General features: G+C 41.1%; 1 protein-coding gene across 1 annotated transcript; it reads right to left on the bottom strand.

Annotated features, from left to right (window-relative positions):
* Positions 1–135: 135 nt before the first annotated feature.
* On the bottom strand, positions 136–22,562 carry LOC140076797 (endothelin receptor type B-like). The gene is made up of 8 exons (XM_072123509.1): positions 22,405–22,562; positions 8,554–9,052; positions 7,628–7,740; positions 6,664–6,868; positions 6,343–6,492; positions 6,082–6,215; positions 5,416–5,524; positions 136–2,146 (listed from the first exon to the last, which is right to left on the bottom strand). Exons 2-8 carry the CDS (start codon positions 8,989–8,991, stop codon positions 1,997–1,999), a joined length of 1,299 nt encoding a protein of 432 aa, XP_071979610.1. The 5' UTR covers positions 8,992–9,052; positions 22,405–22,562; the 3' UTR covers positions 136–1,996.
* Positions 22,563–25,165: the final 2,603 nt, after the last annotated feature.

Raw genomic sequence — 25,165 nt, 5'->3', positions numbered from 1 at the left:
GTCATTTTTTAAAATTGCGTTTTTTACCAATTCCAAAGGCTTGAATCGTGATAATCAGCTTGTTCCATGGTCACATGGTTACGTTACCGAGCAACTGATCCACAACTATGGAAAACATGTGGATGACATATACATTTTTTAATACAAAAAGAAAATCTTTTTTTAATTCAATAATATTAAAACATACACACCACCACGATGAGCAGAACAGGACAAGGACAATACAATGATAAGACTATATTGACTTCTAGTGGTCGCAAGTTTTTACATGATAGAAAGATGGCTAAAAGCAACCCGGCCTGTAGATTTCCTGTGCACCTAAGGACATGTTTGTAAGCCCTGGATATCTCCTGGTGAGCATACAGTAGGCTACCCCCTAACCCTACGTTATAAGGACACCTTGTGAATCCACCCAACATATCCTAACAACAGATATGGACGTAGCTGTTGAGGAAAATGTAGTACAGGAAAACAGACAATGTGGTCATAAATCCCCCCAAAATCTACTTAGGGATTAAATCCATGATTTAACAATAGTATTAAAGTGATCCTGAAATCACTATGTTCAATCTGCTCAGCTCCTTTTGCTATATAAGTTGCTGCCTAAACATTTGACCCTATTTACAATCTGATTGCTCTTCCTGCTCTATAAGACCCTGTCTGTAGAAAGGATACTATGTAAGATCTGCTCAGTTTCTTCTGTCCTATAACACGCTGCCTGCAGATAGGACACTCAAACTACCCACCAACTCCTGCTCTATAACATGCTGCCTGCCGATAGGTCACCATTTACAATCCACACAGCTCGTCATGCTCTATACCATTCTGCCTGTAAATAGGACACTATATACAATCTACCCAGCTTCTCCTGCTTTATAACATGCTGTCTGCAGATAGGACACTATGTACAATCTGCTCAGCTCTTCCTGGCCTATAACAGGCTACCAGAAGGACAGATAGGACACTATGTACAATCTGCTCAGCTCTTTCTGGCCTATAACAGGCTAACAGAAGGACAGATCGGACACTATGTACAATCTGCTCACCTCCTCTTGCTCTATAATAGGTTGCCAGCAGATTGAACGCTATGTACAATCTGCTCAGCTCCTCCTGGTCTATAACAGGCTAACAGAAGGACAGATAGGACACTATGTACAATCTGCTCAGCTCCTCCTGCTCTATAACATGCTGCCTGCAGATAGGACACTATGTACAAACTGCTCAGCTCCTCTTGCTCTATAATACATTGCCAGCAGATAGGACGCTATGTACAATCTGCTCAGCTCTTTCTGGTCTATAACAGGCTAACAGAAGGACAGATAGGACACTATGTACATTTGGTTAGTTCTCCCTGCTCTATAATATGCTGCCTGCGTTAGACTGACAAGTTCCCTTTACCTACATCAGCTAAGTACAGACAAAATGTAATCGGCATGACCCAGTCACATTAATTTCCCATGTCAGAAAAAAAATAATCAGCAATATTACGTCATACATTGAAATGGCAGTGCTAGAAAGTCCAAACCGGCGAACTTCATTTAAAGAGACAGTAATTTACATTTTTGAAGTAACTCCCCCCCCCTCCCCCTCATGTACATAAGGAAATCTGATTGGGCCATGTCATTACATCCAAATTTAAAACATTGGCTACTGTATTCATCTTATAAGCGTGTGCTCCCTTAGAGGGGAAGTTGCATTTTTACACTGATGGTGGTCGAGCTTACAATTTATCATAGTTTCTTTTTTAGATCGCAAATTCTTTCGAAGATCTAGCTTTCCTTCATTATGGACAATTCCTTCTCCTGATTTATACAAATGCAGGCACTTGTTACCACCATGAAGCATGAGACAGTCCTACATGGTGGTCCAGAAGACGTGGGAACGTCACATGCGAGGTGCTCGCTGAGACTGGAGGTCTTTCAGTGGAATTTCAGTGAGCAACAAGGTAGAAAATGGGGATCTATGTCCAATAAATTGGGGTCTGGGGAGACATTTTTCAGGAAGAGCTATATTTGTTTGTCAGGCGAGAGCTGCTGCGATCCAGAACCAGGTCGTGGCCGTTGGCTTTCCACTTTCCTCCAGAAACTTTCTCATCCATAGGGGTTATGGCTAGACTTGGCCTGTGGCACCAGCAGCAAAGGCAAGACTGTAGGGACACAAACATAAATGTTATATATAAAACCAACTTTTACCCTACTAAATACCAGTACTAAATTGAAATTTAGACATCTCTGTATTTGGACCTGTAGTACCTAGAGACGTGTTTTTGGTATAATATTACAGATAAGAATCTCATCTTTTAAACAGCATCAGGCTTGTGGATACTGTACAGGAGACACAAGCAGATGTTGGAAATGTAAGCTCCAGATAAAGATCCAATTCTCGGTTATTTATTTGACTGCAAATGCCTGGTCTATGAAGGCATAAAAATGGGCGGCTAAAGCCTTAACGGGAAAAATGCTGTTGAATTTGTAGCTTTTGGGGTGGAAGTATGGCATTATGTATACAGGGTGTAACAAAAAAGGCAGCATGGTGGAACATCTTGCAAAATACACATCAAAAAACTAAAAATAAAGGTGTCAAATATTCTCCAAAAATATATTTAATGATACCAAACTCAGCCTCCTATCCCCTGGGGGTGGGACGGGGAGCAACTTTAAAATCTTAAAGGAGTCCCCTCCTCTCACACATCGGGGGCTGGTGTAATGCAAGTCCCCGCCTCTCACACATCGGGGGCTGGTGTAATGTGAGTCCCCGCCTCTCATACATCGGGGGCTGGTGTAATGTGAGTCCCCTCCTCTCACACATTGGGGCTGGTGTAATGTGAGTCCCCGCCTCTCACACATCAGGGGCTGGTGTAATGTGAGTCCCTGCCTCTCACACATCAGGGGCTGGTGTAATGTGAGTCCCTGCCTCTCACACATCAGGGGCTGGTGTAATGCGAGTCCCCTCCTGTCACGCATCGGATGCTGGTGTAATGTGAGTCCCCTCCTCTTACACATCGGGGGCTGGTGTAATGCAAGTCCCCGCCTCTCACACATCGGGGGCTGGTGTAATGTGAGTCCCCGCCTCTCATACATCGGGGGCTGGTGTAATGTGAGTCCCCTCCTCTTACACATTGGGGCTGGTGTAATGTGAGTCCCCACCTCTCACACATCAGGGGTTGGTGTAATGTGAGTCCCTGCCTCTCACACATCGGGGACTGGTGTAATGCGAGTCCCCTCCTCTCACGCATCGGATGCTGGTGTAATGTGAGTCCCCTCCTCTTACACATCGGGGGCTGGTGTAATGTGAGTCCCCTCCTCTCACACATCGGGGGCTGGTGTAATGTGAGTCCCCTCCTCTCACACATCGGGGGTTGGTGTAATGTGAGTCCCCTCCTCTCACACATCAGGGGCTGGTGTAATGTGAGTCCCCTCCTCTCACACATCAGGGGCTGGTGTAATGTGAGTCCCCACCTCTCACACATCAGGGGTTGGTGTAATGTGAGTCCCCACCTCTCACACATCAGGGGCTGGTGTAATGTGAGTCCCCTCCTCTCACACATCAGGGGCTGGTGTAATGTGAGTCCCCTCCTCTCACACATCAGGGGTTGGTGTAATGTGAGTCCCCTCCTCTCACACATCGGGGGCTGGCGTAGTGTGAGTCCCCTCCTCTCACACATCGGGGGTTGGTGTAATGTGAGTCCCCTCCTCTCACACATCGGGGGCTGGTGTAATGTGAGTCCCCGCCTCTCACACATCGGGGGCTGGTGTAATGTGAGTCCCCACCTCTCACACATCGGGGGCTGGTGTAATGTCAGTCCCCTCCTCTCACACATCAGGGGTTGGTGTAATGTGAGTCCCCTCCACTCACACATCAGGGGTTGGTGTAATGTGAGTCCCCTCCTCTCACACATCAGGGGCTGGTGTAATGTGAGTCCCCTCCTCTCACACATCGGGGGCTGGTGTAATGTGAGTCCCCACCTCTCACATATTGGGGGTTGGTGTAATGTGAGTCCCCTCCTCTCACACATCAGGGGTTGGTGTAATGTCAGTCCCCTCCTCTCACACATCAGGGGCTGGTGTAATGTGAGTCCCCGCCTCTCACACATCAGGGGTTGGTGTAATGTGAGTCCCCTCCTCTCACACATCAGGGGTTGGTGTAATGTGAGTCCCCTCCTCTCACACATCAGGGGCTGGTGTAATGTGAGTCCCCTCCTCTCACACATCGGGGGCTGGTGTAATGTGAGTCCCCACCTCTCACATATTGGGGGTTGGTGTAATGTGAGTCCCCTCCTCTCACACATCAGGGGTTGGTGTAATGTCAGTCCCCTCCTCTCACACATCAGGGGCTGGTGTAATGTGAGTCCCCACCTCTCACATATTGGGGGTTGGTGTAATGTGAGTCCCCACCTCTTACACATCGGGGGCTGGTGTAATGTGAGTCCCCTCCTCTCACACATCGGGGGCTGGTGTAATGTGAGTCCCCTCCTCTCACACATCGGGGGCTGGTGTAATGTGAGTCCCCTCCTCTCACACATCGGGGGCTGGTGTAATGTGAGTCCCCACCTCTCACACATCAGGGGTTGGTGTAATGTGAGTCCCCACCTCTCACGCATCGGATGCTGGTGTAATGTGAGTCCCCTCCTCTCACACATCAGGGGTTGGTGTAATGTGAGTCCCCTCCTCTCACACATCAGGGGTTGGTGTAATGTGAGTCCCCTCCTCTCACACATCAGGGGTTGGTGTAATGTGAGTCCCCTCCTCTCACACATCAGGGGTTGGTGTAATGTGAGTCCCCTCCTCTCACACATCAGGGGTTGGTGTAATGTGAGTCCCCGCCTCTCACACATCAGGGGTTGGTGTAATGTGAGTCCCCTCCTCTCACACATCAGGGGTTGGTGTAATGTGAGTCCCCTCCTCTCACACATCAGGGGTTGGTGTAATGTGAGTCCCCTCCTCTCACACATCAGGGGTTGGTGTAATGTGAGTCCCCGCCTCTCACACAGCAGGGGCTGGTGTAATGTGAGTCCCCTCCTCTCACACATCAGGGGTTGGTGTAATGTGAGTCCCCTCCTCTCACACATCAGGGGTTGGTGTAATGTGAGTCCCCGCCTCTCACACAGCAGGGGCTGGTGTAATGTTTGTCCCCTCTGAAGATGGCATTCTTGTTCTTATTGCAAAGTTTTCAATACTCACATTAAGTGATTGAATTTGGTAACATTGAAAGCTTTTACAAAAATGTAAGGGCCTATTTTCAGATTTTGGATCTGATGTATATTTATGCAAAATATCGCTTTTCTCTCCTTCTAAGTGGTAGGAGATTTTAGAAAAACATGTATTTTGCAAGATATTCCACTGCCCCGTCCTGGTTTATAATAAAATAATAATAATAATAATAATAATATTAATAATAATATATTAGTCATCTTACCCGAAAACAGTTTTTGAACTTTCTGCTGACAAAGTAGAGAGCCACTGGGTTTATACAGGAGTTCAGCGAGGCCATATTGATACCAATGTAATTCACGACCAAGAAAAAACTGAGAAATTAAAGAAATATGGTTAATGTGAGCAAAAATCTAGGGATATGTACAAGTATTACATAGTGTTTTCAGTAACATCCAGCACATATGGAAGAGGAGCCTTTGCCCCCTCCCAGGACAGGGCCTATTGCTATGATTGTAAGAGGCTAAGCTGTTGTATGAGTAACTTCTGCGTCATATTCATAAAACCGGAGCAAAATATTATAGTTAAAAAAAAACCTATCGCAAGCCTAACCAATCGCTTCTCACCCAGGTAAGTTTTTTTGTTTCATGGTCCTTTTAAAGGTTTGGACGTTGATTTATAGGCAATAGGTGATGCCAAAAATAGAGCTTTTTCTGTAACGATAGCTAATTTGCATAGATCATTGTGTAGAGGAGCATCGCATGAGATATATACAACTTTTTGTGCCTTTTTACGTCTAAAAAAAATTCTATAAAAGTACTAGTAACTCTGCCCCAATGTCTTGTCCGTAGCACACTGACTTTGTTACCTAATATACACCTCTGTATACAGCACTATCTATATACCAGTGTAGAGGTGGGGGATATCTTACCTGAGCAGCTCACAACGATGTGGGTCTGTCCCATCATACACGGTTTTCTTCAGTATACTGCTTACATGAAGAGGCAACCAACACAGAGCAAAGATCACCACCAGGCAGAACACTGTCTTAGCCACCTCCCTTCTCTGAAACAATATGAGATACATATCATGACAGTACAAATAGACCACTAAGAAAAGGAAACCTTTAAATAAGCTCCACCCCATGCCTATGTTGGAAAATCTATTACATTCAGCTTCAGGTAGGGTTTACCTGTTTCATATGATCATTAAGTGCAATCCTCATCCCATTCTTCATGCTCAGCATCTCACAGGACATCAAGGTGTAGAAGACTCCGGTGCAGGCCAAGGGTAGGCAAAAGTAGAAACCAAAAAGCCACCAGACCTTCACCTCTTGATAGAACTATGGAACAGAGAAGTATTGTGTTGTTAGTATATGTTCCTCCTGCCCCTATTATGAAAGTGCCATATACAAGAGCAGTATAGACTGTAGGTACACAAATAGGATACACAACCCATAAGATGATGTAGATAACAAATAACAGGATGATGGTGCATTATCTAGGCTTCTTACCGTCATAAATCTTGAGGATTGTTCCCTGGGCAACATACACACAAACATGGTTTGCTCCCTATACTCCAACTTCACCAAGTCAAAGGCAACGGCCTCGGGAACTGCCAAGATGATGGCTACAGCCCAGATCAGGGTCAGTTCTATGGCCTTCCACACTGGAATCCCAATGCCCTGAATTCGGTTCCAGGAGGCCACTGCTCGATATCTGAGAAATGATGTGAAAAAAAATAGTTAATTCGGGATCAGTCTAAGAAAGTTTCTGAGGATAACTTAAGTTTCAAAAGCAGATTTACTGTACATATTAAAACAAGTATCGCTAGAAGTTCACTAAAGTAGTCCAGGACTATGCTAATTAATTGTGCTTGAAATCTCCCAGAATTCTCCTATCATGAATATACTTTTTATGGGGATTTACATTTTAGAAATGGATGTGGAGAAAAGTAGCTCTCTTCTTGCAACCATCTGAACTGTAAGGGGTGTGTCTGAGAACAAATGTGTAGTCTGTTTCCAATGACAGTATGCAGAATTGAGAGATTAGCACTGGAGTGTATCTCAGGCAGTACAAGATGAATAATGTCCTGTAATTGGGGATATCAATATCTATATCCAGCAGAAGTAGTGAGTAATTGCTAAATACCGTATTTTTCAGACTATTAGTCGCTCAAAAAAATCCTATGATTTTCTCAGAAATCAAAGGTGCGCCTTATAGTCCAGTGCGCCTTATATATGAACCGTACTTACAGACAACAGCTGCCTCGAACTGTGCACAGGTCTGCCAGCAGCTGGTCATTCATCCTTATAATTAGGTGTGCCTTATAATCCGGTGCACCTTATATATGAACCTAGACGTTTTAGCAGGCATTTATTGATGGTGTGCCTTATAATCCGGTGCGCCTTATAGTCCAAAAAATACTGTATATTTATGCTTAGTTTGTTTAGACGTTTATTTTTGCTTAGACATTACCTGTCTATGCTGAGAGCACAAAGGCTGAGCACTGTGACCCCAACAGATGCCTTCTGGATGAAGGGGAACAACTTGCACACATACACCCCGAATGGCCAGTTCTCTGCCAGCAGCTGCAAATAGAAAGATGTTCATCAGAATTTGGCTTTTTCCACTCTTTGATGTCTAGGGGCTCTATTGACTCCATCTGATTATGTAAGTGTATGAAGAGCTTAGGATGCCCCACTTGGAAAGATACAAATTTCCCTTTAGGGTTACTGCACAGGTTAGACTAAACATTGACTACAATTTTGAATGTTACTTGCCCCTTTTAGGGTTACTCATCTTCCCTATTCTATTCACATGAATACTCGCCCTACTTGAGAATCCATGCATATGGGTGACAGGATAGGATAGCTTTCAGTCAATTCCAAATGATAAGCTATTAAAGGTTTTCTGGCCACCATAAAGGGGTGTTTTCTTTAACAAAAATGTGTACTCTAATGTGGAAGAAAGGAGGGGATAAGACTTCCTGTAAGCTATCGAAGGTTCTGCACAGGGGCGTAACAACAGGTGTAGCAGCCATAGCAGCTGCTATGGGGCCCACTGTGTCAGGGGGCCCCCGACATCTGGGGTATTTTGTTTAAATATGCTATATGTATGTATTTGTTATGTGTATATTCTCTAAATGTGTTTGCATATGTGATGTGTATATCCCGTATGTCTATGTATATGATGCATGGCTATATATGGGAGTGTATATACTGTATGTATATTTTTTTAAGGGGTGAGTGGGGCCCCATTCAGAAATCCGCTATGGGGCCCTGCCATTCCTAGTTACGCCACTGGTTCTGCACCCACTTGACTTATATGAGGAGCCACATTTAGTACCTGTCTTGAAAATATAAAATGTGATAACCATAAATGTAAAATCCAAATGAACTAACCTTATAAATATTGATGGGAATGGCAATGAGAATGCAGAAGAGGTCGCCCAGTGCCAGGCTGGCGATAAGGACATTGGGTCCGTTTCTCATGCATTTATTCTTGTATATGATTCTTAAAAGGGTGGAATTTCCTACAATTCCCACCAGAAAAATAACACAGGACAATACGGTGGTGACATATTTGAAAGCGTACTTGATCTTGAAGTGGGATAGACAAGGAGGTGGTGGGCGAGGTGGCATTCTTCCAAAGTTTTCTTGTGAGTCATTGTCAGTATTGTTCTGTTGGTTGGTGTCTATCTGAAGGTTGCCAGGCTGACCCTGGTCTGCTGTGTGTGATAATTCAGAAATCTCCTCAAGAGACAGTGGCGTCGGGGAATATTGACTGGAAACACCCACAAGTAGGCACAGGATCCAAATTGCAAAAGATCCAGGAGGCATCGTAAGACGGGCAGCTGCTATATCAGAAAAGACTCCGACTGATGTCTCTTACATCAATAATCTGTAGAGAGTAGAAAGACATTGACATAAACGTTAACTCCATTAGTTACTAAATTACAATTTCTGTAGGAATCAGAATAAAATGCAGCTTTTAGAACAATTTTAGTGGTGCAAGTGACCTCAAAAACAGTCTTAGACTGACCAACAAGGGACCAGGATGGGTTACTTGGAAGAAAACAAGGTGCAAGAGGTAGGCCTGCCAGTATTCACTCTTTTCGTGCCATACTTTGATGTAGCCCTGAGGCAACCATCTTTAGATATCTTGTAGCATCTGCCCATGTTTGTATATATATCACGGATGTAAAGGGGCCCTAGTCCGTACATAATCTGTAAATAGGCTACTACATAGGTAACTTTATTTTTTCTGGTGGTCTGTAGTCCCAGAATATAAGGGTTCATTCACATTTACATATTTGGTCTATGAAACCTCAACCAAGAGTCCTAGCCTCATAGTTATATAGGGTTACGTACAAGATCGGTTCTGTAGGTTTTTTTCTTAAAGGAAACCTACCATTTAGAATGGCAGGGGTAAGCTGTAAGTACCGAGCACCAGCTCAGGGTGAGCTGGTGCCGGTACTTACTTTAGTTAGTGTTATAAACCGCGGTTACGCGGTTTTAACACTTTTTAAACTTTAGAGCAGGAGAGGCTTCGGCGCTGCGCACGACCGTGCACGCGCAACATCTCCGCTATTTCCTATGTAGGCACGCGCACGATGCGCCGAAGCCTGTTCTGGTCTAGAGTTTAAAAAGTGTTAAAACCGCGATATCGCGGTTTATAACACTAACGAAAGTAAGTAACGGCACCAGCTCACCCTGATCTGGTGCTCGGTACTTACAGCTTACCCCTGCCATTCTAAATGGTAGGTTTCCTTTAAGTTGAATTTGTATGTAAGTCGGAACTGTATACTTTATAATTGTCACCCCAGCCAGAATTTTTGTGGTCTATTGGACAATTGGATTTTAAAAATGTAGGATTGTCTTAAGAACCAGGATTAACACTAAAGCTTCATTGCAGACGCCTGTGATAACTGTTTATTTAAGCCTAAGAATAAAGTACAGTAATTTAACAATATCCAGCAGTCCGTTTGTAACTAGGGGTCGTCTGTAAGTCGGGTGTTCTTAAGTAGTAGCCTGTACATGATGCAAAGATGCCCACAGGACAATCTGTTTGCAAAGTTGCTTATTTATGGATACAAATATTGGTTGTGATGACCCGAAACACGCAAACCCAGTTTTAATATAATGGGACAAAGCATTTTGGATATTACTTTTTGGTGTTGAATATACAGAACAGGTTCTTCATTAAATCACTACTGACTGCACCTTGGTCATCCTTTCCAGATCCTCCACCAGTCCTACATTGGTGAAGTCCTACTGATCAAGTTATTTACATTTCCAAAATCACATGAACCACAGAGATCCCTTATCTTCTGGTCATAATGTGGTTTTCGCAGTCAACGTACAAATAAACCTTTGTCTTTGGAGGCGCATCATTTATTGTCCAAGGTCATGAGTGCCCTGCTTCACCCTAGGCTTTTCTCATGTAGTGACTAGTGAATCCAAGCTTTGATGACCTATGGTAAGCAGCCAGTAGAACATGATATGAATAGGCCTTTCTGAACAGAAGTACAAGAAGAGCATTGAGCGTTATTAGTATTTCAGACATCAGCAAGACATGCCCCAAGGTGGCTACACTTTATTACCAAGTGTAAATCAGATTTGAGCGGGATAATGACTTGCATTTAGTAGACGGTTCATTGTTTCTCGAAAGTTATGAAAAGACAAAAATTGGGTGAAGGCCTGAAAATAAACGATCATGATGCCTATTATGAGGGGAGCATATGAGGAGAAGATCAGAGAAGCTGAAACATCTACCAAGTTCTTTAGAGGTGGAAAGGTACCATATATACTCAAGTATAAGCCTAGTTTTTCAGCACAAAAAATGTGCTGAAAACCCAAATTCAGCTTATACTTGAGTAAAAAAATATAGGTTTTGCCAGCTTTTTGTGGTAAAATTAGGGGCCTCGGCTTATACTTGGGTCGGCTTATACTCGAGTATATACGGTAATTTAGAGGAATGGACAGCTGCAAATTTGCGAAGTTCATGGGTCCATCGTGATGCTTATTAATATATTGTATGCCAATGATTTGTACTATAAGAATTTTGAATAGAAATTAAGAGGGTTGTCCAACTTTTTGATATAAAATCGGATTAATGGGGTCTGACATATGGACCTCTCATGATGAGTTGGTCTCAGCCACCAGTATAGTAGTCGCCTCTATCCACTGTGTGATGGAGATGTGTACTGCTCAACTCCGATTCAAGAAAATGAAAGAAGAGCTGCAGTAGCCACTTACTTCTACCTACAACCATTGCTCTTATTGCTGCATAAAGCAGCTGATCATAGGTGTTGTGGGTGTTGAACTTTCACTAATCTCATAATGATAACCTATACATGATCAATATCAATAGGCTGTACAACCCCTTTAAGGTCCTCATATACATAAATGATATAATAATAATCTTTATTTATATAGCATCATCATATTCCACATCCTTTTACAAATCATGGGGGGCATAAACAAATAAAATGAGACAATACCAACTAAAACATGGTCACATGGAAACAATAGGAGTGAAAATAAGCCAAACACGTTGAATATTGTGGGACTTTAAGGGCCATATTATGTGTATGGGTGATCAACATTCAACGTGTTAATTGTCTATTACAATGGAGATGCATTTATTTTAATCAAGATCTATTGCAAAGTTATTTAATTTTGAATAATTATTTAAAGGGATGTTCTCATCTGGATATTCATATTTAATTTATTTCATCTGCCATATACAGGCGGTCCCTTACTTAAGAACACCAGACTTACAGACAACCCCTAGTTACAAACGGACCTCTGGATGTTGGTAATTTACTGTATTTAACCCTAGATTGCAATAAACAGCTATAACAGTTGTCACAGGTGTCTGCAATGAAGCTTTATTGTTGCTCCTGGTTCTTATGACAATCCAACATTTTTAAAATCCAATTGTCACAGAGACCAAAAAATATTTGTCTTAAGTTACAATTATAAAATATACAGTTCCACTTAAACATACAAATTCAAATTAAGAACAAACCCACAGAACATATCTTGTACATAACCCAGGGACTGCCTGTACATCCATTTTTTCAATTGGATCTTATTAATTAAAGAATTTGACTGTGTGAAGATGAATTCCCATAAATGTAGCAGTATTATCCCTTAGAAATGGAGGACAACTTTCCTTGGATACGACCACCGCTGCTGGAGTGATTGTACAAAGAAACAAATTGTTTTAGCAAATGAAATGGCTGGGAGATACTGCATGTCCCAAAATCGTCCTGTGCTAATGAACGTGGAATCCAGTTGCTCGGACACCTCAATAGCCCATGTCCGGCTACTGCAGCCCGGGTGCAGTGGTGGTCGTATGCAAGGGCAGCTATCTTATTTCTAAAGGGCAATATAACTACATATATGGGAAATTATCTCCCACAGATGATTTTTTTTATAACATCCAAATGAATAAATGCATATATAAAGATATATATATATATATATATATATATATATATATATATATATATAGCGGATGAATTAAATTAAATGGGAAAGCCCCATCGGGAATGCCCATAGTACACATTAAATGTCCAAACCGCTGTTTTTTATTTTACAGTTTTGCAACCCATAACAATTTTAATAAAAAGTGATATAAGGTATAACAGTTCTAAAAGTGAAACTACTTTCCCGCTAAGTTTTGAATTTTTTCAGAGATAGCAAAACTGCATATATTTGGTATCTCTATTATCATAATGACCTATAGAAGGGGATGTGTTATCTGGACTGCATAGTTATGCAGGACTCCATAAGTGCAAAACACGCTAGAAACTGGTGCAGTTGCGTTCTTTTGTCAATTTTTTTTCCAGCTTCCCCGTAGATTGCACAAATTTGTGTGCCACTCATAAGTAATAAGCCCTTATACAGCTCAGTAAATGGAAAAAAAACTTGTGGCTTATGGAATGCGGGAAATAAAAAATAAAAAACACAAAAACTGAAAATGTTGTGAAAGGGTTAAAATTATGGTGTAGTATTAGGAAGTGAACTGTAGTTAGTAGTCAATGCTAAGAGGGTTCCCCAGTTATATACTCTTGTATTAAGATTGGGATAAGGTCAGGATGGAACTCTACCAATTTCCCGAATCAGGGGAATTAACTTGACCTCTTTGCCTCTGCTTGACCTCCCCCATTCAGTTCTCTTTGATTCTGATTTAAGTAAGTTTTCACACTTGGCCATTCCTTGAAATCCATTAATCAAATTTTTAAGAATTAATATAAGGGAAATAGGGGCAAATGGGACCACCTAAGACATGTGACAAACCTTGAAGATTGGGGACTTCTTTACATATATGGAATAGAGGATGTATTAAAATAAAGTCTGGATTGGGTACATACACTCTAAGATCAAACCTCAGATCTCAGATTTAAAAAAAGAAGAAGCTTTTCCTGGAATAAATGAAAAAGAACTTAGAATGGGAAAATAAACATTCTGATAACAGATTGTGCAACATAGCCTGCAGTGATGTGTTAGCGGAGAAGAAGACATCATTTGACATGGTTTGTGGCTGGAAGAAGTCGTCAATGATCATCAGTTTTCCACCAGAATTGACTGAGCGAAAAGTAAGATAACACATGACAATCACCCAACCCAAACCTCAGTCGCCAGTGGAGCACGGAGCGTTCAGGCACACATAGATATTACAAGAGGGAAAGTCAAAAAACATACATGATAATGGATAAAAGGCCATATTCTAACTTCTACACAATGTTTCCCCTAAATCCTTAAGTCGTGTTCCATTGCCAAATTTTGAAGTCCAGTCAGGTCCACCTACATTTTATCCTGGCCAACTTGCTGGCTGAAATGAATTCGCCATCCCCATGTAGAGACAGGGGATCCTGGTATTAGAATTGGAATACGGACGATACAATACACATACAATAGGTCCTCTTTATCTCAACAAGAGTCAACATATAAGGTGGCCACATACGTGGATGACTAAAGCTGAAGATACAGATTTTGGCAAAGCTAAATGACGGTCTACCTAAGGCCCTGTTCACCTTCCATTATGCTTTCGTTATTTGTAGCATAAAAAAATACATGGGCTGCTGCAGTTATTTTCCACCAGTGAATAATATAAGGGGAACGGAACCTGCTGAACACAGGTGTGAATGAAACCTATATGTATGATGCAACGACATATGACAGAACAAACGAATAAGTGTGTTTTACCTCAACATTACAAATGCCTTTGTACTAAAAAAAGATAAATCATCACCATAGTCACTACCAGAGGCCTACCCACTCTCCCTTTAGAAAATGTTCATACTCTGCAAAGTGTTCATGTGTTTGGGGGAGATAGTAGAAATTGCTATCAACCAGGCAAACATTTGACCAACAGTTATATAAAATGTATGATCCACTTTACAGGGTTCATATGTTTATATTGTTCTCTGACCCAAAGTCATAGTTATCGAGGATGCTGTGAGTTCAAGCTTCATCAAGGTCTCAGAACCTCGAGTTTGTGTGGGACATAAGTCCAATCGTTTAGAACAGAAGTGTCTTCAGTAAAATATTGATGGTTCCATTGACACGTCTATGTGCTCACCCAGGCCGTAGTCCGAGTCGTAGCACAAGTCTAGGTGGAGAAGGCAAGCCGTTTTTGCGGCTAGCTCACAGTTCCCATCTACAGACATGTAAATGGAGCCTCAGACCGTGTCTCCGTGACAGAACCAAGTCTGGTGCATGAATCTTTAGCAAAGTCACATTTCTGTATTATTGGGGACACTGCCATCTTCCATTTGACTAATAATTAGACAGCTGCTAGGGAAGGATACTCGAGGCTGACGTCCCTGTGGACATCCCATACTGGACATGGAAGTTTATATAGTACATAGCAGTCGGCTGTTCTTAGTGTCCTTATCCTTATGACGCCATGTTCAGTGCTCATTATATTACTAACCTTATCTACATATTTAAAAAAATAGGCCTCATTATTTAAATCTTATGATTTATTGTATTGGGATCCAATCCAGAGGCACATGAGTTTTTTAAACCTCATCTGAGCCACTGATGTCACTCTTATAGGTTACATGGCAATACATCGGCTCAGTTCCATTCAAATTTAAGGGAGGGAGCTGCAATCCCAAGTACAGCCACTTTACACTGTACAGCACTGTGTTTGGTAAGGAGTGAAGATGCTACTGTACTTATGTAAACACTATGCAATTGGTGTTGATCAGTGAGAGTGCCAGACTTCAGACCCCTTATTAATCTGAATTATTCATAGGATGGTCGTGGAAAACACCTTAACCCCTGGCTCCTACTGCATTACTATAAACTGGTCCAGTTTTTAATAGGTTTTAAATAGGCGCTGCTCCATTCACCTGAAGATTGATCCTGGGGTTAATCATGTCCTGCCCAGTTCCCTACCTACTGCTAATACTATGTTAGCATGCAGGGAGTTTGGTAGAAGAGGGGATCTAGTGGTTAACTCTTTAGATGCTATAGTCATGAGTTTCCGTGCAGAGGTTAGTGTTTCACTCTAGCACTCCATAGAGGATACTGCCACATCAATTACAATGTTGTCTATATGTGTAAAACAACATTTAGTTCCCACAATGTAGTGCACAATTGCCCTGGTGCAGAAAGAATCAGAAGCCTTCTCTATATGGCAAACAAAGGTACAAGTACTCCAGCACGTCCACGGGATGTGGATGTGCTGGAGTACTTGTACCAATATTTAGTCCCCACGGTATAGGTCATAAAAAATACACTGATTTTTGTTTAACCACTGTGCAAAGTAAACAAAACAAAAAACTATTTCACAAAGTCATAAGCCCCAACATATAACCAATTTAAAATTCACCTTATCCTACAAAAAACAAGTCGAAATAGGTCTGTAAGTAGAAAACTAAAATTATAGTGGTGACTTAAACCCCCAGTTAAGTTCATCAATTAATTCACTGTATCCCCAAATTAGTGTCATTACAAAATTCAGTGAGGCTATGAAAATCTTAAAAGTCATGGTTTTGAAAAGGTGCTTGGACATCTTGGCCCACAACAGGATGGGTATAATCTACAATGTTAACTCAACATAGAGTGGCAGGTGCTTCCTGACCTCCTGCGGCTGATATTCAGGTTTCTCTCAATTTCTGTGTATAGGGAGGGTGCTGTCAATCAACCGTGGGTGTGAAGGAGGATCCGGCAGCTCATAAATATCAAGGACTATAAAACAAGCTCACATCATTGTGAGGACTTACAAAGCTGACAATCCTATTAATTCACTACTACAAATATATATATAGATCATTTCAGCAATGGAATTTACTGCTTTTCAATCCAGTTATAAATAGAAGATCTACAATTAGAAATCTCTAATCCAGAATCTGCTCATGAATGGAAGGTTATAAAATAGAACTGGGTTGCGGGTTTATTTTGGCTTTCTTCGACTAAAGGCGGGATTGTTTGCTGTAATCATAGCGCTGTAAATGGCAGTCTATATTCCATCTGATGGCGGCAGCAGCCACATCAGCACATACCCCTTCATGGCTAGAGGCGGTGGAATCATACTGTGTCTACATCATACAAGGGATCATTCCTCTTGTCATGAATAATGTCCTTCATTCTGCAGAATAAAGCAGCCATTGTGGCACTTTTATTCTTTGGCCTCCACAGACATTAAGTTATTAAATTTAGTAGTAAAATCCAAAATTATCATATTGGTATACTTTTTTTTAAAATTAAAATTAAATATTTTTTAGTGGCATAGAGGAGACCTTTATAAAATGTTCATTAGAACTGAGAAATTGAGAACTAGATAATACTATCTTATGGGTAATCAGTATCCTAAATTGTCCTACTATTACATGTGTGAACCATGAGACCATATCCAAGAATAAGAATATATGCTGAGGTAAAAAGTCATAAATCCGAGATAAATAGTCCTTTCTAGTCCATTTTAAGAAGCAACTTTTAAAAAATAAGGGCTTATGCGCCACATTTTACTATTATTATAGGTTATTGGTGTCCTAAATTGTCCTACTATTACTATTACATGCCTGAACCTTGAGACCATATCCACAAATAAAATTTATTCTGAGGTAAAAAGTCATAAATCTGAGATAAATAGTCACTTCCAATCATTGCTGTATATAGGAGACTGGAAAATTTTAAGGAAGAGCCATTATAAAATGTTCATAAGTGCTTGTGCACAATGCTATACTATTATATAGGTTATTGGTGTCCTAAATTGCCCTACTATTACATGTCTAAACCTTGAGGCTATATCCAAGAATAAAAATTTATTCTGAGGTAAAAAGTCATAAATCTGAGATAAATAGTCACTTCCAATCACTGCTGTATGTAATGTATATAGGAGACTGGAGCATTTTAAGGAGGAACCTTTCCAAAATGTGCACAATGCTATACTATGGCTCCATTTTATAATGGACCATATTAAGACTACCAAGGAGGTGCATGGGGCCTTGTTTTATCTGGATCTCCATTGTGAGCCATATGTACAGAGGTATTCTTGTCAAGAAACATGTTTCTTAGAATACATCATAAATGTAGATACTGTATATCACTTGACATGTGCCTCGACCTAATGGGTTAATCAAATCAGGCATAACTTGAAACTTATAGGCCTCAATGTACAATCTGTACCAGGCGAACCACCATATTACACTTGTATAATATATTATCTCTTGTACTGAAGCAACAACTTATGAATCCCCTAAGGTTATATGACTGTTACCACAAGAACCCAAGGGGGTTCATTTATTATTTTTGGCACAGGGTCTGGTTTTTTGGCATACTAATTGTGTGGTTTATTTAACTGCCATTTTAGGTTGTGTCACAAGGGCTTGATAAATTAGCGCATGACTGAAAAGTGACTGAAAAGTGTCTGAAAAGGCCCCGCGTTCATGAAGAAGACATAGAATTTGGTAGACCTGCTGTTTGTTGGTCTGAGTATACCCTAAAAATTGCACCAAGAAAGTGTCAGGAAACTAAAGTGTAGGAAAAGCGTTGAGATTGAAAAGCTACGCCCAAATTGAGCGACAGAAAGAAAAAAAGTGTGAATGTCGGAAAAGAGGCTAAATTGTGGTGCCAACATGTCATCAATGGTGCACAAGCCGCACCATGCCTGACGCGTGTTTCAACTGGAATCACCAGACAAAGGCGATTCCAGCCGAAACCCGTATTGGGGATGGTGTTATCCCTGGTATTTGAGCAGCGTGGACTGACTTATGGGTAAGACAGAGTTTCCTTACGCTAGTGTTACTGTTTCCGCTTTCCCTTTAGTTTAGCAAAGCCGATATGAGATAACATTATCCATGTGAACCCCGAAAGTTTTCTTTTTTGAACCTCTGTCATCCACTCTATATGTATCCAATTTTTTGAACCTGTATAGGCACATGATAGTTTATTACCGCTTGTGCTCGTATGTAGTAATGGTGATAATTCCTTTCTGTGTACCATTACCTATGGCCTTAAGCTATTTTAACATTCTTTAATTATGAATAAAGATTAACGTTTTATACTCTATGATTGTCTTGTCTCGACATCCCGTTGTCCCTAATTTCATGGGGGAAATGATTAGTTATATAGTATAATATAGTATAGTATAGTAATAAACCCCGGAGGTAATGGCTTATGCTAAGTGCATAGATATTTCTTTTATTTTCCAGCATGGTTCCCATGTCTTGTAATATTTCACAGACCATAGAATCAATTTCTTGGAGGATACATGGTTATATTCCAAATCAGGATGGAGATAAAACAATTTAGGCCCATGGAATGAGAACAAAGATCTCATTATGAAGTTTTCACATCTCCTATTCATTTCAATTAAAACATAATTGATGGGACATGTCTCCACCCAGAATTTGCTATGAACTCAAACAAAGCATCTCCTGGGAGGAATATGGCTTTAGACTATAGACTTCTATAGGTGCCATTACAATGATTGCTGGGGGTCTGAAACGTTTCTGAATAGAGATGCATGTTGGGACACCACTTATGAGAATGCATTAAAAAGTTCAATACAGGCAGTCCCCTACTTAAGAACACCCGACTTACAGACGACCCCTAGTTACAAACAGACCTCTGGATGTTGGCAATTTACTATACTTTAGTCCTAGGCTACAATAAACACCTATAAAAGTTATCAAAGGTGTCTGCAATTAAGCTTTACTGTTAATCCTGGTTATGATGACAACCCAACATTTTTAAAATCCAATTGCTACAGAGATCAAAAAAAATTTGGCTGGGGCTACAATATAAAGTATACGGTTCTGACTTAAATACAAATTCAACTTACAGAGCCTATCTTGTACGTAACCTGGGGACTGCCTGTATAAGTGAAAGGACTGTTGGCCACACATTCACACCACCTGTGTATTCACATTGGGGAGACTTATAGTAGGGCTGTAACTTGAGATCCATAGAGTAAGATCTGGAAACCTTGGGTTGCCCATAATGTATCATTTACCCATTTATACACATTTTTCTAAGGAGCGCAGCAGCTTTAAGTTAAGCCTGTAATTGTGGATACATTGGATGTCCCAGCAGCCTGAAAAACCACCAGAGCCCACAGCAATCAGTCCGAGACCACTTGTATTTTCCTAGCTACTATAGCTACTATGGGCTATGGGAGTGCAGAGGCAACAGACATGCACTTGCCGTCAACCTAAGGGTTTTCCTCTACATTTCGTAGGTGGAGGTCCTGTAACATATATTGCACTAGGTCCCAGAACTTCAAAGGACTCTGATACCAGCTGTTACCAGTAGACTCAGCTTGGGTATGATATGTCCTTTCTATAATTCCCTCTTTTATGTTCAAACTCCCCCATTTACCTATAGATAAAAAATCACATAGTCATATGCAAATGATCTTAGAAAAGTCACTTTTCCCCAAAAAATGATGTGCACAGTTGTGAACTTTAGAACAGGATAGAAAAGGATCCAGTTACCGCCTGAATCTCCACTTCTGTAGCTTGCAGAACCACAAGTCTGATGTGATCTGAAAGATGAGATTCTTATCTTTTACATGACATCCAAAGATTTCAGTGACTATAGAAGATAGGGGTTAAGTGATGCCCCAACCTCCTGCAACCTCTAAAAGTGACTCATCTCAGGTAAAATATGACTCTGCTCATTTTCACATCCATTTGTTTTCTTGATTTTTTTTTTTTATAGGGAAACATGCGAGATTTCACATACAATAGGGAATTCTAGAAAGGACATTTCATACTATACCTGAGGGGACTGGTAGTTTGATGAGGTAAAATGTAGTGATTCGTTCCCTTTAAATTTGACACATGAGATAGGTTTAGCCTATGACAGCTATAGAAACAAGTTAACTAATACCTGAAATAAGCCAAAACGCTGGTGACTGGACCTTAAACCCAACAGAAAGGCACAGATCCATGGTGTTATCAATTTAGAGAACTAAACCCATTTTTGCCTCATTTATAAAAACTCAGTGGAGAATAGAGTGGAGAAAGTTCAGGCTTTTTGTTACCTAAATAACATTGAATAAATGGGATATGATCACTCTGAATGTCAAAATTCTTATTGGTTGCTACAGGCAATAGAGGGGGATTTATGAGAAGTGCAAAACTGTTCTAGTTGCTCAAGACAACCAATCAGAGCGCAGCTTTAATTTTATAAACTCCCGTGGGAATACTCAAGCTGATCTCTGATTGGTTGCCATTGGCAACTAGAACAGTTTTGCTCTTAGACTCTTCGATATAGATGTCCCTTTCTGAAAGATAAACCATCCTTGATGTTCATAAAAACCAATGACAGAGGAGCTTACATTCAGAAGTTTAAGTAATAATAGCTAAAGTGTAATTGGTTACTGGCAACAAAGTTTTTCCGACTTGAAAAATTAGGCCTATAGGTCTTTTTCCTGTTTATACATAAAATTTCTGTAAACTTTACAGAAATATCACTTTTAATTCAACCCATCAACTTCTACAACTTAACTAAAACAATACCTATATGGACCTTAAATATGGAACAAAAACCAAAATTGACCTATATACAAAGTGATAAAAAAACACCACGAGTATGAAAAATTAAATAAATAAATATCGGCCAAATCTGGGAAAGAATTCGATGGATACAGATTTGGCAATAGATAACCCCACTAGATACAAGGGGTAACAGCATGGAAACGGATCTGTTTTTTGCACCTATTTTCATACCCAAATATAAATCAGTCCCAAGCTGATTGGGGACATTTTTTTGTGCTTGTGTGAAATGTCCTTAGACAGAACCGGTAAAGGGAGCACCAGACGAATATTTCTGATTTGGTCCAAGTTTTACAGAAATATTTATAGCCTCCTGGTCACTGGCGCCATCCATATCTACTTCTAAATATCAATGAAATGGGCAAGAAAATATCCCCCTCAGTGGTCTTCTTCTATCAGGGAGACCTGTATGAAGCAGATTGGACTAGTTCTGTCTAGTCCCATAGCCAGGTTTGGATAAGTGGTGCCACTGTATGGATAAGCGGTGCCACTGTATGGATAAGCAGTGTCAATGATGTTGGCCAGCCGCTCATCCATCAAACTTCTACTGCAAAATAATAATAATTCTTTATTTATATAGCGCACACAGATTACTCAGCGCTGCACAAGGCATGATAAATTGGTCCCTGTCCCCATGGGGCTCACAATCTAAACAACCTACCAGTATGTTTTGGAGTGTGGGAGGAAACCTGAGGACCCGGAGGAAACCCACACAAACATGGAGAGCACATACAAACTATTTGCAGATGTTGGCCTGGCTGGGACTAGAACCCAGGACTCCAGCGCTGCAAGGCAGAAGTGCTACCCACTCAGCCACCGTGCTGCAAAAGTTGACATTCTCATCCTTTTGAGTTCCTATGTTCACTATAGACCCACATTACTTTTGAACTTAAAACTACAGCTTAGTCTGCAACCGATAGACCATTCTATACCTATACCTATATATATATATATATATATATATATATATATAGACAATCATATGTAGCAGAGCAGAGTATGTCATGTAGCTTAATAATAACTCTATAATAATTTATAATAAATTAATCTGCAAGTTACACATTAAAGAGATGAAAAAAACTCAGCACTGCTATATATCTATCTATAAGGACATTTATATTGCATGCTAATTTCCCCATATAATATTTTTTATTTGCAATTTTTTTTAAATAAAATGTAAATAATAAAATAATAAAAGAGAGGCCTGTAATATACAGTTTCATACCTGATCGCACAGTAGTGTCCCCAGACCTCATGTATCTAATCAGCGCATGGATCAGCCAAAGTCACAAAAAAAAGATCCATAAAGTTAGAAATCCTCTTCCCCAGTGATTGTATGATAAATGCTGCTGGATGGATGACTATGTGTCTATATAGAGATCTCTGGGCTGTCTGTCTGATGTGTGTGGCCGCAGCCAATGAGGTAGGACAAGGGGGGCAGGACGGACCCCATACTATGATAAGCACAGAGGGCTTTTCAAAAAAACAAATTGCCTGTCACAAGGGAGATGGAGAGCTGTGCGGGAGGCAGTGGTGGGGGCAGTGTTTGATGTTTCTATAGGGACTGTCCCCATCTATTATCAGCAGACGACTAGTATGGATACATGTATATGTGGAATTAAAGGGATAGTCACTCATCAATGCTTGTAAGAATTTTGTGCTTGGATGTTTTTCTTCAGATGACCACGGTTGCCATATACTGTACCTAGTAATGAGTACTGTGCTCCTCACGAAATGACAAACTCTGAGGCTAACTGCACATGAACGGTGAAAAAAAGCAGTGTGAAGACCATTTCTTGACCATTTTGTAGCAGTGCGCCATCCGTTTTTCACTGTTCCTCATTAACTATATCCTATGAGTGATCCGGTGACTATGCTCTTCTTATCACCTTAACGACTGCCCTATTAGCTTTTTGAGGCAGTAATATAGAGTCCTCCTCTTCTGATCAGAAGAAGATTGCAGGACATCAGGTCCTAACACTAACACACAGAATAAGAAAACCCCTGATCCCAGATGTTTAACCCCTTAGACACAACGGTCAGACATTGATCACTCTACCTAAATGGCTATTGAGGGAGTGACCTCCTTTAGTCACCCAACACCCCCTTGCAATTGCAACCACGGTGCCAATGGCATCTCCCAACAGTCCTGGACCCCCAAGGGCACTCGCACTATCTTTCTTTTTAGGCCATGGCATATTAGAATACCTTCCAGTAACTGTAAGTATAATATATGCACTAAGCAGGGCCGGCTCCAGGTTTCAGTAGGCCACTGGGCGACAGAGCCTCAGTGGGCCCCTTTACAGTGAACCTGTCATGATGACAGCTGCTGAAGTGTAGCTCATTTGATGACATATACTAGTCCTGTAGGCTACTGTTTGGGCCAATTTCATTCTTCTCCTCCCCCATGAACCATTAAAGGGCATTTGAATCGACCATTGAAAGTTCTTTTTCTCCATAATATAGAAGGACATCATTGTGGTTCTGGGTATCAGGTTGATTGTGACTTATGGACTTTTATCCTCTTGACTTGTTCCCTTTATTTTTTTAAATAATAATAAGTAGAATAGTTTAGTATAGCCTGTGTCATAATCTTTGGAGAATAATCCTTTTAGGTTTCATTCACACAATGTGCAGTTTGCGGACCGCAACCAAAGGGCCATGTGCCACTGCTAGTGGCCTGTAGGACATTAGCGGGTGAGCTCCCCTTACTCTACCGATGTCCATTGAAAATTTATCAGCACGCTCATGATGTGGTGAGACATGGTGCATGCGCCGCAACATGACCGTGAGCAATAGAAGTCAGCGTGTGCCGTGAGCTAGATGTTTGCTAGGTGTTTGTGTGGCTAGTACATGGCTTACATTTATGTCATGTGCATGAGGCCTACAAGAGGGGCTGCATAACCTAGTCCACAATGATTAACTCTAATGCTGATTCCCTCCCAGTGATGAATTTACTGGATCCAACCTATAATTACTGAGCTGACTGGATATAATAAGTTTAGTTCAATGGTTTTTGGATCAGTCTGGTAAATCCTGCAAGCTCATGGAGAGAGTTTTTTGGACTAAACTTGCCTGGCAATGGGCTTAAGACCAAATAGGATGGCTTTCAGAGTCTTCTCCAATCTCATTGGAGCCCAGGAGTTTCCCACCAAGAGGGCCGTGGAGAATGATCATGACATGGCAATGACTGAGTTCGGGCCCAGGAAGAAACCAAATTCCCTCAGCCTGAACACCCACCTAACTAAATAAAACACAGAGAGATTTTTAAATGGAAAGGTGAATGGTCACAGCTTTTATTAAGAATCTTGAATAGAATCTGAAAGATATAAAAATTTTTATTAAAACATGACACTATGACACCGCCGCCAACCTCCTAGCTAAGTGGCAAAAGAAGATTTGGCCCTAGACCAACCATTGGAGACAATAAAACCAAACATTCCTCCCAGATCAACCCCAGGGGAAACCACCACATATCACTCTCATAAATCCACCATACTGAATTATTGTGGCCATATTGTATAACCACAAAGAGATGTTGGTCTTCCAGGTCTGTGCTTTCTAGAATATTGCATCACAAACTCATTCAAGTCCCTCAAAAAGGCTGGTTGCCCTCAAAAGACAATTGCAAGAAAGGACAGAATAAGGCTACAACCATATATACAGCTTGCATCCATACATATGTTCCCATAGACGGCAATAGGTGCACGGAGCGATATGGTTCCTGCACATGGGTGGTACTGTTCCATACACAGGGAAAAGATGGAACATGTCCTATCTTTCCGGTGTGCACAGCCGTGCGCCATGCATCTCTATGGAGAGGGGAGGGAGTCACCCCTCCTCTCCAGCGCATAAGGGCATATGTCCATATGAATGTAGCCTTATGCAGAGAATCTTTATCTCCACAGTAATTTAAAGTAATCATTCCAACACTGGAGCTGAAGTTGCTTGCCAGTTCAGCACTAAACACAGTCACGTCATACAGT

The sequence above is a fragment of the Engystomops pustulosus genome, chromosome 9 (assembly GCF_040894005.1).
Source record: "Engystomops pustulosus chromosome 9, aEngPut4.maternal, whole genome shotgun sequence".
NCBI lineage: Eukaryota > Metazoa > Chordata > Amphibia > Anura > Leptodactylidae > Engystomops > Engystomops pustulosus.
Note: the sequence above shows the minus strand (reverse complement) of the source record. Positions and strands in the feature narration are given on the sequence as shown.

Bases quoted from the DNA above. Each gene is read 5' to 3' on its own strand.
- LOC140076797 (XM_072123509.1), bottom strand. From the start codon at position 8,991: ATGCCTCCTGGATCTTTTGCAATTTGGATCCTGTGCCTACTTGTGGGT. The intron at 7,741-8,553 runs GTTAGTTCATTT...TTCTATTTGCAG, and splicing joins TTCCCATCAATATTTATAAG to CTGCTGGCAGAGAACTGGCC. The intron at 6,216-6,342 runs GTAAACCCTACC...ATATTGTTTCAG, and splicing joins TTAATGATCATATGAAACAG to AGAAGGGAGGTGGCTAAGAC.